At 33.1% G+C, this 17,797-nt stretch overlaps 2 protein-coding genes across 3 annotated transcripts; one reads left to right on the forward strand and one right to left on the reverse strand.

Annotated features, from left to right (window-relative positions):
• Positions 1–1,140: 1,140 nt before the first annotated feature.
• LOC110670399 (uncharacterized) lies at positions 1,141–5,761 on the forward strand. Its single transcript, XM_021832440.2, has 3 exons — positions 1,141–1,297; positions 2,442–2,687; positions 5,507–5,761. The coding sequence occupies exons 1-3, from the start codon at positions 1,280–1,282 to the stop codon at positions 5,552–5,554; spliced, it is 312 nt and encodes a 103-aa protein (XP_021688132.1). The 5' UTR covers positions 1,141–1,279; the 3' UTR covers positions 5,555–5,761.
• Positions 5,762–6,554: 793 nt separating this feature from the next.
• On the reverse strand, positions 6,555–17,476 carry LOC110670398 (developmentally-regulated G-protein 3). 2 transcript variants are annotated; one of them, XM_021832438.2, is made up of 10 exons: positions 17,304–17,476; positions 16,879–16,932; positions 12,811–12,984; positions 12,232–12,303; positions 11,980–12,039; positions 10,404–10,513; positions 8,419–8,718; positions 7,432–7,623; positions 6,976–7,027; positions 6,555–6,850 (listed from the first exon to the last, which is right to left on the reverse strand). In XM_021832438.2, the coding sequence occupies exons 1-10, from the start codon at positions 17,343–17,345 to the stop codon at positions 6,800–6,802; spliced, it is 1,107 nt and encodes a 368-aa protein (XP_021688130.2). In that variant the 5' UTR covers positions 17,346–17,476; the 3' UTR covers positions 6,555–6,799. The 2 variants fall into 2 exon arrangements, with proteins under 2 accessions (XP_021688130.2, XP_021688131.2); XM_021832439.2 differs by lacking the exon at positions 12,232–12,303 and having other exon boundaries at positions 17,304–17,470.
• Between the last annotated feature and the right edge of the window lie 321 nt (positions 17,477–17,797).

Consider the following 17,797-nt stretch of genomic DNA (forward strand, 5'->3'; position numbering starts at 1 on the left):
ATCTTTCTGAATAAGTCATGTCCTATGTGAAGTATCCTCGATTGTGAACCAATTTATGATACTTTGTGCTAGAAATGTTATCACTCATATTCTTAACAACTTAAGAATAGAATTTCTAACTAAATATCAATGGACATTTTCTATTACACATAAATATATTATGTAAACGGAAAAGTGAAAATGCCTTTTAATTAATAAAACATGTACAAAATACATACTAAATGATATGCTCTAAAGCATACTACTAACAATAATATCAATTATTACTCGACTTATTAAATCTTTATAGAAAAAATTCAAGCCCCCTATATCCGATTCACTCCACTCCCCATGCATGAGTGATTAATTAGTTAATTAATCACTATTACAACCCTTTTTCCCCCAATATGTTAACCTCTAATTGACATATCATCATGATATCAATTTACTTTGACTTTAATATTTAAAATATATTATTCTAGTGATTAATTCTACTAACAAGTGAATTTCCTCTTCACTATTAATCATATGTCGTATCAATTCCTCCAATCCAAAATATGGGAAACAAACAAACGAATGCGCCCATTGACAGAGTGGTATATGCAAAAGGAGTAGAGAACAGAAACAAAAACAGAGGAACGCGACTGCCGCGAATAAATAATAATGCGTGGGCAAATAAGAAAGAAATAACAAACAAAAGCTACATAATTTGATACGACATCGTACACAGTATTCTAAAACCGCGTTACAGTTAAGACACTGCTTTTGCAAATTTGGGAGGAAGGCAAGCGTGTACAGTATGAGATTGAGTGAGCAGAAACTAAATTGATTTAATTTAAAATTTAATTTAAATTTTTATTTTAAAATTTTAATTTATTTAATTTAATTTTTTATTTTTAAATTTTAATTTATTCAATTTAATTTAATATTTTTGTGAAAAAAAAAGATAAAATTAAGCAAATTAATTTAAATTTTAATTTATTTTTTAAGACCAACCAAACCGAATCAACGGATTCTTTTCTTTACCAGTCAGAAGGGGTGGTGGCAATTTCGTAACAAAATCAAAGTTAGAAACCCAGTCTAGTAAATGAACAAATGAAGAGTACGTGTTCGATAGTTATTGGATCAAAATAAGAAAGAGAAAAATGGAGTGCTGTCATCGCGCTGGAGTACTTGTATAAAAATAGTTGCATTGCATAACGGTGAGACTCAGACAGCAGAAGAAATTTTGCAACTTCCTCTCTTTCAAATTACTCGAAGCTGCTTCTTCTCTTTCCTTGCTAGATCTTCAATCGCTCTAATGGAGGATCGTAAAGAGGTTCTCTCTCTTTCTCTTTCTCCTTCTTCCTCTCTATGCTCTTGTTCACTGTTTGTTTCTCGGAAAACTACGGGATTTGAAAGTTTCTTTGTTTGTGTATTTTCTCGCATGTTTAACTAAATACAAGATTCGAATTTGGTTGCTAATATTACATAGCTTATCGATATCTTATCTCTTTCTCTACATGCTTGAAGATTTTCTTGCGTTTTCTCAAAATCCAAACACTGGATTAATTTCTTTCTTTTTCGTAATAGGTTGAAATATAAATATGGTTGAGATCTTTTGTGATGATTTTGATTTGCTTGGTTATTTTGTTGTCTGTCTGCTTTTGGTTTCGGAAAGTTACTTTCCCTTTTATGAAACATTCAAGCCAAGTAATTGGTATTTAGTAATCATTTGCTCTTTTTTTTTGTTTTTAAAACCTCAGAACTAGTAAAAAAATTCTTCCCTCTTTTAAAAAAGTAATTAAAAGAGAAATTTTTAAAGCTTGGAATTTATTGGTTGTCGCAATTATTAGCTAAAATTTTTTTAGGGTGAATTAATATAAAAAAATTAATTCAAAAAATTAATCATACTTATTATTATTATATATATCTTTAAAGGATTCATTCAAAAAATATTACGATAAACCGTAATTATGTTTAAATTTTTTATTAAAAAATGTTAATATTTTAAAATTTTATTAGATATATGATAAAAATAAATAATTTTAATATTTTGTGTTATTTATATAAATAATTTTTTAAGTGAATAAATATATATAAGGAAATTTTAAGGGACTGGGATGCTAGGGTCCCTCTTCGTCCCTCCCTGCCTCCGCCCCTGCTTGTCTTTCAGTATTGTTTTTATATTATTTTTTGGACTTGCAAAGAAAAAATGGGAATTTCTGATGCTTAAATTGAAAATTCAAGATAAATTTACTCGATCTTGTTGGTTTTTTGATAATTTATTTGTTAGTTCTCAAGCTTGTTACCGTCATATGCTGAACCAAAGAAAGTACTTAATTAGGCTTTATTGTAAGCTCAAAGAGGCACTAATGGCTTTTGCTTTGACTCAATTTATAAAGTTTGTTACAATCTTTCAACGCTAGAAGGTGGTGTTCATTCAAACATTAATTGATATATCTTTTTTAACTTCTGTGAAGAAAAATGCACCATGGCTGTCAGTACCACAGTTTGGGGATTGGGATCAGAAGGGTGAATTGCCGGATTACTCGATGGATTTCACGAAAATAAGGGAAATGAGGAAGCAGAACAAGAGGGATGTGTCAAGAGCCAGTCTTGGTAATGAAGAAGACCTTATTAACCCAATAGCCACAAATGCAAAAGCTGCCCATAGTGATCACCACCACAACGATCATTATCATCAAAGCCACCACCAGTCCCCTAATGTAAGATTCTTTGTCCGTCTTTAATTAGAAAGCTTTATTGTAGATTCAAAGGTACAGCCACACTTATGCTAATGAATTAGGGAGAATAACATAATAAACTGCATGAATGGTAGCGGCATGCATGTGATTAATGGCGAGGAAATTGCTTGGTTGTGTTTATTAAACTTGGTGGGACAATATTTTAAGCCAGTAGGTGGCATGTATTTAAGAGCATATCAATATGGCCTTTAATAAAGCTTAGTCCAGAAAAAATTAAAAATCAAAATAAAAGCTCAGTCCACTTGGATTAGGAATACCATCTAAAAAGAAAGGGATAAAAAACTTGGGACGGTCGACCAGCTTGATGCATTGGGGCCAGTTTGGCAGGGGAATATCACTTATTATTTAATTCATTTGCTTGAATGTATTGTATTAAAATCCATACACAAATATTTCTGTGTTGTCCGAAGTGAATAGGAATATACTGAAAACTATACTACATGGGAAGCTTAGTATAATAATTAAATCTTAATTTCAAATTTGTTAGGATTAAGATCAACTATCTAAATCATTTTTCGATATTTAGTTTTGTTTAAAATAAATTCTATATCAATATCTAAAAATTATAAATCTTTTGATATTAATTTCCTTCATGTTATCTTAGATCTTCCTCTTTCTTTTTTCACTCATTCTATCACTAATTTATCATACTTTGAGCATTTGATGTTTTATATAGAGGATGACCATACCACCTTAATTGCTCAATGTACTCTCTAACGAATTAGATCATTGCTAATTTTATCCATTATTGTGTTATCAAATATCCATTTTAACATTCTTATTTCTGCCAAATTCATATTGTGCGTATATTGTGCCTTAAATGTCCAATATTCAATCCCATTCGACATATCTAGTCTAACCACAATTTTCTAAAACTTACCTTAACTTTATTAATGATCCTTTGATTAAATAGCGCACCCATTGTAATCCTTCATTTCATTCATTATGTTTTAATCCTTTGAATTAATTCATCATCTATTACTTAGTTTTTCTGAATGATGAAACCTAAATACTTGATTTAGTTGCATTTTGACACAAGAACTCTATCCAATTGAACTTTACCCCCATTTCTTCTACGATAGCTAAACTCACAATGCATATATTTTCTTTTACCATTACATAGATTAAATCCCATGCTTTCAAGAGTTGTTATTCATAACTCTAACTGTTGGTTAACTTCACTAATTCCATCCATTAAGATAACATTATCTACAAAATAACACGCACCATGGGCCTTATCTTGAACATGACTAGTTAGCTCATCAATGACCAAGTTAAACAGGTATGAACTCAAGGTATGAAGTCAAAGACAATCCTTTTTGTAAACCCTCTCTTATAGGAAACCCGTCAATGTCTACTCCCTTTGTTATTACACTTATAAGTGTCTCTCATCCATGTCTTTAATGAAATTTATATATTTGATATGGACTATTTTTTTCTCTAGCACCCACTAAAAAAACTTTCCTTAGCACTCTATCACGATAAAGATTTGCTGATTGATGTTAATGTATATCAGCAAATTTTCACTAATCTTCTTAACAGAAAAATAGGCTCTGTTATAGATCTATGAGGTATAAGCTAAACTAAATTCTCTAACACCTTAGTATTGTCGCTAAGTTTGTGTTCAATCACTCTTCCTCATAATTTCGTTGTGAGACTCATTTATTTAATGCAACAGTAGTTTGTACAGCTTTAAATGTCTCCTTTGTTCTTAAAAAAAAAAAAAAAAGAATCAAAGTGTTATTCTTTTAGCTTAGCTTATTAAAAAAAAATGTCATTCCTTCGCTCATTTGACATCTTTTTAGATTTTAATATGCCATTAAGTAACTTGGTTAGCCAGTAAAATATAAACTTAATAATATCTAATTGTTGATACTTAATAATATAAACTTTAGCTTTTATAGACCTGGAGCAATTAAGATTTAGAAGTTAGAGAACATAAGTAAATTTTTTCTTGTTGCAAGTGCAAAAAAGTTACAGAATACATTTTCAATAGACAAACTATTCCAAGCATTTGAAAGGGAATATGTGTACTACAAATATCACGTAGGACCTCTTGATTGCTGAACAACTGAGTGGTCAGATATGTCGGTGTCATGTGATTCTAATGTCCGATCAGATTTGAGGTCTAGGACCAAGCATTTAAATAAATCGATTTGTTCGTAAGGTACTTTTCAACTACTTCCATTATAGAGATGTGTGCCCACAGAGGGATGTGAGGATGATCTTATACATACCTAGGTTGTACGCAATTGCAACTGCAAGCACATGCAACAGAAGCTCTTGACCATTCAATATGGGGTCAGTAACACTGTATGTTCTTTTGGATTTTCAGGTAGGGCCCACCATGATTTTTAAATTACATATCAATTTCTGATTACAGGGGTGTATATACCCGTATGCGTGTAAGATTATACAAGATTAATTAACTCATAAATTTATCACACATAAGATTTAGGTAATAAAACCAACTAAAGAAACAGAATATTTTTTAGTTGCCATAACATGTGGAAAACCAGAGAATCACTTTAGCTGGAATGCTTACAAACCATATAAAGTATGCAAAATAATCATAAAAAATAATTTGAACATTATGTTTGGTGATTTATTTCTTGAAGCTCAACAGGTCTTAAATGAGTGGAACTGGGATAAAATGAATTCATGTTCTTGGTACCTTTGAATGCCCGACACTTAATGTTGCATTGCATTATTAAATGCTTTGTGATTGATTTTGCTGAGACAGTTTTTAATTATATGCATTATTTATATTCTTAAAACAGACAAGGAGGAGCATTTTCAGCTACTTCAACTGCTGTGTTAAAGCCTGATGTTCAAGGACATATTTATCGTCTTCTAGGTCACCTGTAATGATAATGTATTTTAGAGAAACATTATTTCTTTAGTCTCTTCCATTGTATGGTTTTGGTTTTCTTTTTCTATTTTAAGCTGTTTTTGTTTTCTTCATCACCCTTGATTTCGGACGGAAACAATGATGCATTTGTAAATTGGTGATAATTGATGACTTCACTTTGATCCGCTGCTTATTGATTACTAGTGGGCCTCATGATTAAAGCCATGGGGCGTCATGGTCCGTTAGGTGATTGAATTTGGTAATTGGACAAGCAATTGTGAATTCGTAGTCTGCTTTTGAGTGAAAACATTGGGCACTGTTTCTGAGATTAAAGCTGACCAAAGGAGTGGGCAAAGGAGATAGGGTCCAATCGTGGGCAATTATAGCATCTCTAGTCTCTTCTTTGCTGCCGCTGTTCTATTTGTTTTCTTTTTCGATCGTGCAAGAGAGCTGATTGGTAGGCGTAAGTTGGTTGTTTTTTAGGTTTATTTTTGCATTGGGTCACTCTCACTGAATGGTTGTAAGCTCGTGCATACAAGCACAAGGAGTCGTTTTGGCAGGGTTAAGTAGTACCTTTTTACCTTCCCAGAACCAGAAGGAAATTTTTAATTCATGTTCTTTAACTGACAGAAGGAAACTTAAAATAAGAAGGAAGTTCTCCAAGAGGGCAAGAGAAATCCTCCTTACATCTCGAAATCTCTTGTTCCTGATCGAAACTAAAACTTGCTTCTTATAGGGCCTGTGAAATCAGCATCTATGCTATTATGAACTGATGCTCACCCCTCGCAGACAAGCTCAGGTACTCCTTCAGTTGATGAATTTCGCTGCATGCAATGAACAGGACTTGAGCTTCTGCTAATCATCTGTTGTAAACGAAAAGCAAAGCTAAGCTATTAATATCATCTTTCATGCCATCTTAAAGCTACTATTTTTTTTTTCAATATAACCAACTTGATAGAAAAGGACAACACATGCAGTTTGGCATAAGCTACATGCATTATTCTGGTTTATCCTTTCAAAGTTCAAATAGTCACATGGGGCATATGTTCCATCACGCTCAATTTCTGCTAAATATCATTCCAACTAATTGTGTTTGTTCAATCTCGTTGCATCATTCATACCATGGCAAACACACTTAAATCAAAAATTGGCGTAATCTTTCATGTATCTGGTTTCATAATGTGGAGAACTCAATGGACTCGTACAACTGGAGTTAAATTTATCACACTTTTTTGATAATTTGCACTACATCTTCATCCTCAAGTTCATGTTCCTGAAGGAAAAATATAAAGCAAATGTCAAATGGAAAAAATTAAATCACACAAGAGAAAGAGGAGAGAAATTTAAAAAATAAAAAAAATAAAAAAAAGGCATGGTGAATCAGGTTCAGGGAAGAACCTTGCCAACTCTCTGAGGTTTGTGTTTCGCACTTGATCCCCATACCAGAGCACTGTATCATAATGCCAAAGTTAAGTATTCATTATGAATGATATTATTGATGTGGGAAACCAAAAAAGAATATGAGATCATGTTCAGCCAGTACATAAGCAGCATCCCTTGCTGTCATGTATACAACTGGAAAGCGGAAGGCTACAGTAATAACAACAACAACAACTAAGCTGTAATCCCAAACTAGTTGGAACTTGAAAGCTACAAACTATTCAAAATCCTACTCAAACAGAAATTCAACCCAATCAGGACAGGCTATTGACATTTATAATAAACTAAAAGACACTGCATGCATCCTAAATTTGAAAAATTGCAAATAACATTTCTGAATGGTGAATGGTGATTCTTTTGCATTTCTTATGAACATACACTCGGAAAAATAACAGCAATTTAAGAGATACTTACTATTTAAATTGTTTAACCATATCCTTATGGATTCGGTTGCAAAAATCCTCAACTGTCCGCCTTTTAGATGACAAAATCACAGGATCTTCATAGTCTGGATTCAGTCCTTTTGGTTTTGTATATATGCGAGTCAAATCTAGATATTCCCATACCTTCTCCAGCAAACCATCAAGGTTCCACTCCAGGTGAGCACTGCAGAGTAGCCATAGAAATTAGCACACAATACAGAAATAAAATTTTTTAAAAATTAAAGAATTGGCCAGAAATAAATGACCTGTACACCAACACAAAATATGCAGTAGTAGCAAACAAACAATCAGAGAGACAGATACTTGCTGGAAACAAGGTCAAAGAACATTCAATACCAGTCATATTACATACTATATGTTATCAATCCAAGTCCAAGGAAATTGCTTCCAGGATAGAAACAAATGATTTGAAAAAGGAAAATCTATGTTGTGAGCGAGGATATTGTCCAATTTGGATAATTTTCACTGGAAGCAAATTATGGAGCAAACAGAAAAAAAATTAAATGGGTTGTCTTACAGAACTACAAGTATATCATCCAGAAGTTGTGTATAAGCAAGTGAAACTAAAAGTTCAGACTTCAGACCAGTGTTTATATAATAAATGCAGTGAGACAGAGATATAGAAAGAGAGATTTCCTTTATAAATACAAATGCAACTCTCCTCATAATAACTTAACCAATCAACTAATCGATGCAATCATTAGTGGAGAATGTTATTAATAATATCGCAGTTTCAAATATTAATCACTAGTATGCTTGAAATGCCTCAATCAAAACATTATAGTTTAAGATCATTATAGTAATTATTTTCAGGAATGCCAACAGATTCATAAATGGTCATGAAGTGAGATAGGATTTAAATAAAAAAAAAAAAATTTTTAAAAAAACACTAACTAGCAACACAAAAGTTTCAACAATAATTTCAAGTACAAACTCATAGACAAAAATAGAAAGTCACCTGATTGGGCAGTAGTGAGGAAGTTTGTCCAAAATCTCCAACTCTTCAAGAGTAATTTGATCAATCTTGTTTAGTACGTAGATGCAGGGCATATATATCCTGCTGCCTTCAATGACATCTATAAGGTCATCTGCAGTTGCATCGTACTTCAGAGTAATATCAGCATTATGAATTCTGTATTCACTACATATCGCCTTTACAGTTTCAAGATCAAGGTGTGTGTTGGCAACTGTTGAGACGAAATTAATTCCACCCTTGTCTTTCTTCCTGAATGTCAGATTAGGTGGCTCCTTGTTTAATCTATTTTCAGAAAATAAATAAAGAATAAGATAACATATAGGATAACCAATCATCAGGAGATAACAAAAGAATTATTAGTTTCATTAGGATATTTTATACAATCAATCTAAAGAAGAACACAAAAAAGAAATTGTTGCATTTATGATAAATCATCCATGAAGAATGGGTACTTCTCCACAAGTGCCATGGACAGATTGTACATATGTTGAATGTCAGACTTCTTCTGTGACATCAAAAATAAATTTTTGCAAAAAACACTTGTGATAGGCATGTTGCAATACTTAAGAGAATCAAAACATCAAATAACTAGCAGAAAGGGTAGCAGATTAGTGCTTGCATTGTGAACTAAATTCTTGCAAGTTCAATTTCCACATACAATCCCATGATAGTCTTGAACTTGATACCTTTCCAGTTCAAGAACCTAAAAAATCTTTTCAATGCTTTTGAGAAACACTAGCTATTTAAAAACATTATTTGCATAGTTATTAAAGGTTCAAGATGCACTAAGGTGCCAAGGGGTCCTAGAGCCCATGTGCAAGGCGCAATCGCGTGCTTGGGTGAGGTGAAGCGCAAAAAGAAAAATTCACAAAAGCCAAATAAATGTGAATATTCCATTATAACTTCAAATAACATAAAACTAAAAATAATAATAACTATGTCAAGTACTAATATATTAAAACTTGAACAGTCTTTTAATGCCTCAAAACTAAACTCAAGCAATTATAAAATAACCACTCTTTAATCTTATCAAGAGTGGCATCATAATATTCTTCATCTTCTTCTACACCTTCATCCTCTTGATACTCAATTACTCATCTTCAAAATTAGTATCTTCATCATCCTCCTCATCTTTAATAACTAAAGAAGTATCATTTAATTATCAAGTTAGTGGATGATGTTTTTCCTTTTTCTTTTAGCATAAATCTTGAAATTAGCGTAGATACAACATTTCTTTTTTTTGAAAAAGATAATAAAAGAGTGGTAGTGTTGAAAATGGAGATATGGAAAGTTTTGTGATCCTGGGTGTGGTGGTTTGATGAGATTTTAGTAACTAGTTATCACCAACAATATTAATTTTAAAAACTTCTTAGTGCGTCAATATCGAATTCTGGAAGATCGACAAATTTTAAGTTAAGTGGTAGTGTTTTTTTTTATCAATGGAAGTGCTTGCCAAAAATGGAAATAAAGAAGGCACGCCTTTCTAGAGCCTTGCGCATGGAACAAGGCACACGCCTAGGCGCTTAAGACGAAGACTTGGTGAATGTCACCCACCTTCCTCTTGTAGAAGCGCTAGGGTTGAAGCCTGGTGAGCCTTGAGCCTGAGGCACGCCTTTAATAACTATGATTATTTGACTAAAAAATTGTGCTTGTTCAATGGTTTGCTTTAAAACAATGCTCAGATATGACAATACTTTGGAAAAACTGCCGACCGGATATCTTTATTTTTATCTGATAGATAAATGAGCTGAGAGGTACAAATGTGCCTTGCACATGCTATCCAAACTAGTTTCTAAATTTCTAATGAAGTTCAGGAAGATGAAGGAGAAAGAAAGATAAGGAAGCAATATTCATAGAATGGCACCAAACAACTGAGGGATGCAGGCTAAAGAGAAAATATACTTCTTTCTCAAAAAAGTAGATAAAGCGTACAGAAACCATATACTGCAAAATAGTCCTGTTATTACCTTATGCCAAATCCCTCAAGTTCTTTCTCTATCAGACGCTTGTGAGTGATTGGCTTTATTGCATCAAGAACAATTAAAATACAATTGCATGTCCTAGCAGTACTGATAACCTGTATAGAAATGGCATCACTGTATAATATACTGATCTAAATGCAAAAGCATATAAATAATACACAAGAACTTATTAAAATTTACGTGTTTAAGGTGAATCCTAATATCATAATATGCTTTAGTAATTAGTATCTATATCCTACTTCTACATCATCATTGTCTTCAATATATACATTCCATGGGTATGACAACTCATTTCAGGAAAAAAAAAAAGGAAAAGGTGAGAATAAAGTAGAAAACAATAGAGAAAAAGGATCCATGGAGCTAACCTAATGTAACATCATAGACCATAACCTTTGCTTCTAAAAGGGTTAGGACGCAAACCTTAGAATTAGGGATTGATTGAGTTTTAATATTTTAAAGGTCTTAGGTCATATAGTGTTCAATCACACTCAAAAAAGTGCTTATAATATGAAAATTGTGAGACAGTGATTAGGCAAACTAACTTGTTCTTTCAGTGAATTAAATCTAGGACTCAACTTGCTCCAGTTCCACTGACATTTCTGGTAGCCCAAATCTAAGCCCATTTTTTCAAAATAGATAACTAACAGTTATTTTTGGCAAGTCAAAATTTTCATTATTCGCCCATTTTAAACACATCACCCTCTTTTGTATTTTCTGTTCTTTCTTATCCATTCTCATTTCCTTACAAAACCCACTTTAACCCAATAAACTTTTAATCTGACCTTCCCAATGATCCCCTAACTGCTGTTTTTCTTTAATCGGTTGAGATAATGCATCCCTTTGACATCAGTCTCACTATTTTTAGGACTTTCAGGTATCACAAGTTTGCTAAGGTGAGAATTTGACATTCCCCATAATTTATAACAAAGGCACCCAAAGGATGCCAGTCACTTGTGCAATTCAGAAAGATTTTGAGGCGCTTCCTGAATAAATGCAATACCAGGCATCTACATGGACAGCATAATGTCAGGGTTTACATTAGTCCTCCCATATCTTTTCTAATTATCATGGAAGTGTTATTTCTCAATTTCCAAGCATTAGCTACTGTTGTCAATTTATAACCATATCAATAGTGTTGTAGCCATTCCAAAAATATAAGATATGGGTTATGATAGCACATTGTGCAACCTCAACTCATTAGCAATTATGTTTATTAATTCTACTTTGATGAGTGGACAGTGGCCTCATGTACTTTAGGTTTCAAGCAACAATGCCAACATCAAACCTCTAAGCAACATGCGTCACAAACATCAGATAGAAGAAAGAGGAGTAGAGAAAATCTCTTTTAGAATATACTAATAATTTAATATAAACATTAGCTATTTACGAAAAGATCGAGAGAATAGAAGGATTGACTTTTGTTTCCACAACCAATGTCTCCATTTTGTAAAAAAGTAGTTAATCAAAGATCAGCACTTTCAACCAGCACTTGATAACAACAAATATCCCGCAAAATTTAAAAAAAAATAAGAAATTAAAAAAATTAAAAAATCATATTTACCTGCCTGCCTCGCCCCTTCCCATCCTTAGCACCCTCAATGATACCAGGAAGATCTAACAACTGTAAACATGAAAGAAGAATGACTGCATGTTTTTTTCTCTTTTAACAAAAATGCACAAAAAAGAAGTACAAACAGGAGTAATAACATGATATCCATCCAGGAAACCGATAGGGTGGGGGGGGGGGGGGGGGGGGGGGGGTGTGGGGGTGTGTGGGGGTTTGTTGTTGTTGTTGGGGGGAGGGGGTTGGTACCTGAATTTTAGCTCCTCTATATATGATAACGCCTGGGATGCAAGTCAAGGTGGTAAATTCATAGGAAGCAACCTGACAGCCATAATTATTGAAAGGAATTCAGTCTTTTGAAGGTCATTAATCTGATATAAGATTTTATAATTTCCCAGTATTTAGCACATCCTTTTTCAATCCCATCCACCAAAACACAGAAAAATAGAAGGCCAAAATAAGAGTCCTCAATATTAAGCCAATCCTTGGTTCAAGATGTATTTGTGACTGATCAATATGCAGGATGTAACTTCCCAGCTTCTTAGCTTATATAAAAGTTTTTAACAACATAAACTGAAGTCTTATTACAAAAATATGTAATAATCAGCAACTTGTTAAATGGGGAAATCCGACATATAAAGTGCACAATTTGAATATAGTTGTTCCAAACTTTTCAGCTTCTGGTAGGCATGTTTAGACAATGCTGAACATGTTGATTCTAACATATAGAGGGGAAGAGGTGGACTTCTTCTATAGCATAACTGATTTGTAGTCAGCTCTTAATAATAATCATTTTAATGAAACACCTAAGGTAGGTGACATTCATACCTCTGAAAATGTCCCAGTTAATTTATTTAGCAGCGTTGATTTCCCAACTGAAGGAAAGCCTACTAAACCGACTCTGGCATCTCCACTTTTAGTAACATCAAAACCCTGACCAGCACCACCACCTCCTTTTGATGTAGGCTCAAGGAGTTCTCTACGTAGCTTTGCAAGTTTAGCCTAGCACAAAACAGGCAACCACATAGGAAAAATATAACAGAGTTCTTCATGTAGAAGAAATAAAAAAGAATTTATTAACGAGGGCATAAAAGTATTTTGACACACTAGCTACAGTGGTCTTTTTTTTTTTGGGTATTAAACAACAAGAAAAGTTACAGACAATGAATCCATAACACAATGAGAACTTCATATTTCATGCAGAACTCAAAACAGGATTGGAAGAACATAAACAAGTACTGCCTTTCAAGGAAAAAGTATGATTCATAAAAATTAAGATGGTATGAAACTACTTGAATCATACTGGAAATAATACCATCAAATACCGAAGTACTCTCAACCAGAATTATCAAAGAAATTTTATAATATTCTTAGATACAACATGACTTTGATCCACCAATTTTACAAGTAGCCAAGACAGAATATCCACCCAGATACTCACTATTTGCAAACAAGAGATATTTCTGTAGTAACATACAACTGAAAATACAGTGTAAGTTTTCTGTTGAAAAATAAGGGAACTAGTGCTAATACTGCTGACAAATAACTGAATGCACTTAGAAGTTGGGAACCCAAACCTCAACCCAAGGCTCCCAACTGCAATTCAAAACAAGCCCCTAAAACAGCATACAAGGGCCAACAATGAACTTAAGTTCACAATAGAAACCCCTTTCTAAATTGACAGAGTGCTGTTAATGTTTTCAGCATCACAATTCTGATAAAATCATTCAATGAAGTTGAGTAATTTTTTCAACAGAAGCAACATCCTTTGCATAAGAAATACACATGCAACATAAAATCGAGTTTAATACTCAAACATAGCAGTACACACAACTCAACTTAACTCAACTAAGTATTTATCCCAAAAATTTATTGAAGTCAGTTATATGGATTCTCTTTCTCCACTATAAATGATTTTGGGTTAAATCCTCGGAAATGTGTAATGCTTCTAGGTCATGTTATACTACTCTCCTCCAAGTCAGTTTAGGTTTACCCATTCTTTTCTTTCTATCCTCTAACCCAATGTGCTCTACTTGTCTAACTAGAACCTTCGTATGTCTACGCTTTACATGATCAAACCACCTCAATCTCCCTTCTCTCAACTTATCCTTAATTGGCACCACTCCTACCTTTTCTCTAATACTCTCATTACGGACTTTATCTAGTCTAGTATGGCCACTCATCTACCTTAACATTCTCATCTCTGCAACTCTCATCTTAGACACACACGGCTCCTTCATTGCCAAACACTCACTACCATTTAACATGGCCCGTCGTATGGTTGTACGATAAAATTTTCCTTTCAACTTATTGAGAATCTTGCGATCATATAAAACTCCCATAGCACGTCTCCACTTCAAACATCCGGCTTTAATCCTATGACTAAATCCTCCTCACATCTCCCATCTACTTGAAGAATTGAGCCAAGATATTTAAAGTGATTACTTTGGGGCAATACCACTCCATCCAAACTAATTCTTTCTCTATCACCAGTTCGGCCTTCACTGAACTTGCAATGCATGTATTCTATTTTCGTTCTACTTAACTTAAAGCACTTTGACTCTAAAATATTTCTCAAAAGCTCTAATTTTTTTATTGACTCATTCTCGCGTCTCATCTATCAGAACTATATCATCCCCAAGCATCATGCATCAAGAGATATTCTCTTGTATATGTTTCGTCAATTCATCTAAAACTAATATAAAAAGGTAAGGGCTCACAGCTTAATAACACCAGAAGAAAGATTTTCACAACTCAATCACTATTCTAGAAATTACTAATAGTGAATTGGGCAACAAAGGCAACCACTACTCAAATATTTAATATATATTATTACAATCATTCACGAAAAACGAAAGTCGGAAATATTAATTATTGAAGTTCCAAATTGAGTTACACCTGATGAATGAAAAACACTTGCATGAATTAAAGAGCCAAGAACAAAAATAGTGCATTAACAAAGCTGTATTCACTTACAAAATGTTAGATTCAAATCATACAGGATGCAGACAATGAGATTGTCAATGAGATTGTTGAACTCATCTTTTTAATAAAATAAAAGATACAAAAAGGTTTCCTGCTACATTTTTTGTACTAAATTTGGACACTTTAGAACTAACAGAACACAGAAATGACGTCGAAACAAAGTGTACAAATATTTCCTGCAACAAGATGAATCCCATCCTTGGTATCATCATCCCCCCACTATTTCCTTTATAAGGGCAAGGTCCCTTCACCATCTCATTTAGATGAATTGTTTTGAACTCATCTCTAAAGATACTGTATTTTTCCATCTGAACTAAGTGCCACCACCTTATTTCAATGTTGAAGAAACAATATATTAATCAACTTTTGCAATACGTCAAATGAAATCAGGCATAATTTTAGTTTTCCTGCATGACCATGGAAGTTATATGCTTTGGTGAATTGCCCTCCAAATCAGATAAATTAATCATGCTGAAAAGAAGATGCCGCACTGTTTTTTTTTTTTTTTTTCCTTATCTTTTAGTTAAAATTTTAGGTATCAAAAACAAGTAAATAAATTCCACCATTCCCAAAACCTAGCTCTACATTACATGACTTTAGGGCAATACCACTCCATCCAAACTAATTCTTTCTCTATCACCAGTTCGGCCTTCACTAAACTTGCAATGCATGTATTCTGTTTTCGTTCTACTTAACTTAAAACCCTTTGACTCTAAAGTATTTCTCCAAAACTCTAGTTTTTTATTAACTCATTCTCGCGTCTCATCTATCAGAACTATATCATCCGCAAACATCATGCATCAAGAGATACTCTCTTGTATATGTTTCGTCAATTTATCTAAAACTAATATAAAAAGGTAAGAGCTCACAGCTTAATAACACCAGAAGAAAGATTTTCACAACTCAATCACTATTCTAGAAATTACTAATAGTGAATTGGGCAACAAAAGCAACCACTACTCAAATATTTAATATATATTATTACAATCATTCACGAAAAATGAAAGTCGGAAATATTAATTATTGAAGTTCCAAATTGAGTTACACCTGATGAATGAAAAACACTTGCATGAATTAAAGAGCCAAGAACAAAAATAGTGCATTAACAAAGCTGTATTCACTTACAAAATGTTAGATTCAAATCATACAGGATGCAGACAATGAGATTGTCAATGAGATTGTTGAACTCATCTTTTTAATAAAATAAAAGATACAAAAAGGTTTCCTGCTACATTTTTTGTACTAAATTTGGAAACTTTAGAACTAACAGAACACATAAATGACATCGAAACAAAGTGTACAAATATTTCCTGCAACAAGATGAATCCCATCCTTGGTATCATCATCCCCCCACTATTTCCTTTATAAGGGCAAGGTCCCTTCCCCATCTCATTTAGATGAATTGTTTTGAACTCATCTCTAAAGGTACTGTATTTTTCCATCTGAACTAAGTGCCACCACCTTATTTCAATGTTGAAGAAACAATATATTAATCAACTTTTGCAATACGTCAAATGAAATCAGGCATAATTTTAGTTTTCCTGCATGACCATGGAAGTTATATGCTTTGGTGAATTGCCCTCCAAATCAGATAAATTAATCATGCTGAAAAGAAGATGCCGCACTGTTTTTTTTTTTTTTTCTTATCTTTTAGTTAAAATTTTAGGTATGAAACAAGTAAATAAATTCCACCATTTCCAAAACCTAGCTCTGCATTACATGACTGAAACTCTTCCAATACTTGTCTTTTTTCTAGGCACAGTTTACAAATGCAATAAGTCCCAAGCAAAAAAAATAAAATTCAGAACTATAACTACGCAGAACTAAGTGTTATATTTACTTATTTTTCCTCTCCCCTGAGTTTAACAATGCAACAATAAACAGATTTCAAAAATCAATAACATTAAGTACCTTGAGCAAACCCAAATGATGGGCTGTAGCCTTGTTCTTTTGGGTCCTCGCCATCTGTAAGACAACACAAGAAAGCAAATTACATTCAAGTTTCAATATAAACATAACCAACTGAAGAAAGGCAATCATCTCCATCAACAACATATGAGATAAACGATTACTTTTCTCAAACATGTCGCTTTCACTTGAACAATATTTTCTATACGAAAAATTCATTACCACTACAACAATAACATCTTTCCGAATTTCAAAAACCCAAATCAAACCAAAACAAAATTTTCCCGAAAATTTCTATTTAGTTACGCTTTTATCTACCCTATCATAAAATTAAATAGTTAAGACACCTAAATGGGTTTTTCCCCCACTCAATATTCGAGAATAAAGGAAGATTGAGGAATTTTAAGAAATAAAAGAAAATCAAATACCTCATCTTCAATGTCCTTGATTTTTTGCATCACAGTCGCCATTATTGCAGCTTAGAAACTTAGGAACGGTGAGAAAGAGTAAGCGGTGGCCTGTGATTAATGGAAGTGGAGGTTTCTTTGAGGAAGTTCAGAGAGGAAGTAGAAGCTGCCACACAGAAGAATGGCGGGCTTTTGTAGTAAATGGACTCGTGGTCTTGGCCCTCATCAGTTTCAGGTAGGGTCGAACCAGCATTTGGCCCATTGTAATTTGGGCTCTCGCAGGTTTTAGTTGGGTTCAGCCACAGTGCTGAGCTTCAACTTTAGTAATACTAATCTTAGCTTTAGAAGTGATCTTTAAGGAAAAGGACACGGGGCCGTAGAGTAGAGCCTGCTTATTACTTAATTTACATGCTTTATTAATATTATTGAAAATTTTAAATTTTTTATTTTTTTTATTAGTTATTAGTTTCATTTATATAAGTATAATATTTTGTTTTATATATATTTCTAACCAA

Source organism: Hevea brasiliensis, chromosome 10 (genome assembly GCF_030052815.1).
Source record: "Hevea brasiliensis isolate MT/VB/25A 57/8 chromosome 10, ASM3005281v1, whole genome shotgun sequence".
In the NCBI taxonomy this organism is placed as follows: domain Eukaryota; kingdom Viridiplantae; phylum Streptophyta; class Magnoliopsida; order Malpighiales; family Euphorbiaceae; genus Hevea; species Hevea brasiliensis.

Bases quoted from the DNA above. Each gene is read 5' to 3' on its own strand.
- LOC110670399 (XM_021832440.2), top strand. The intron at 2,688-5,506 runs GTAAGATTCTTT...TTCTTAAAACAG, and splicing joins GCCACCACCAGTCCCCTAAT to ACAAGGAGGAGCATTTTCAG.
- LOC110670398 (XM_021832438.2), bottom strand. From the start codon at position 17,345: ATGGCGACTGTGATGCAAAAAATCAAGGACATTGAAGATGAG. The intron at 12,985-16,878 runs GTACTTAATGTT...GTTTTGTGCTAG, and splicing joins ATCATTTGGGTTTGCTCAAG to GCTAAACTTGCAAAGCTACG. The intron at 8,719-10,403 runs GTAATAACAGGA...TTCTGAAAATAG, and splicing joins CTTGAGGGATTTGGCATAAG to ATTAAACAAGGAGCCACCTA.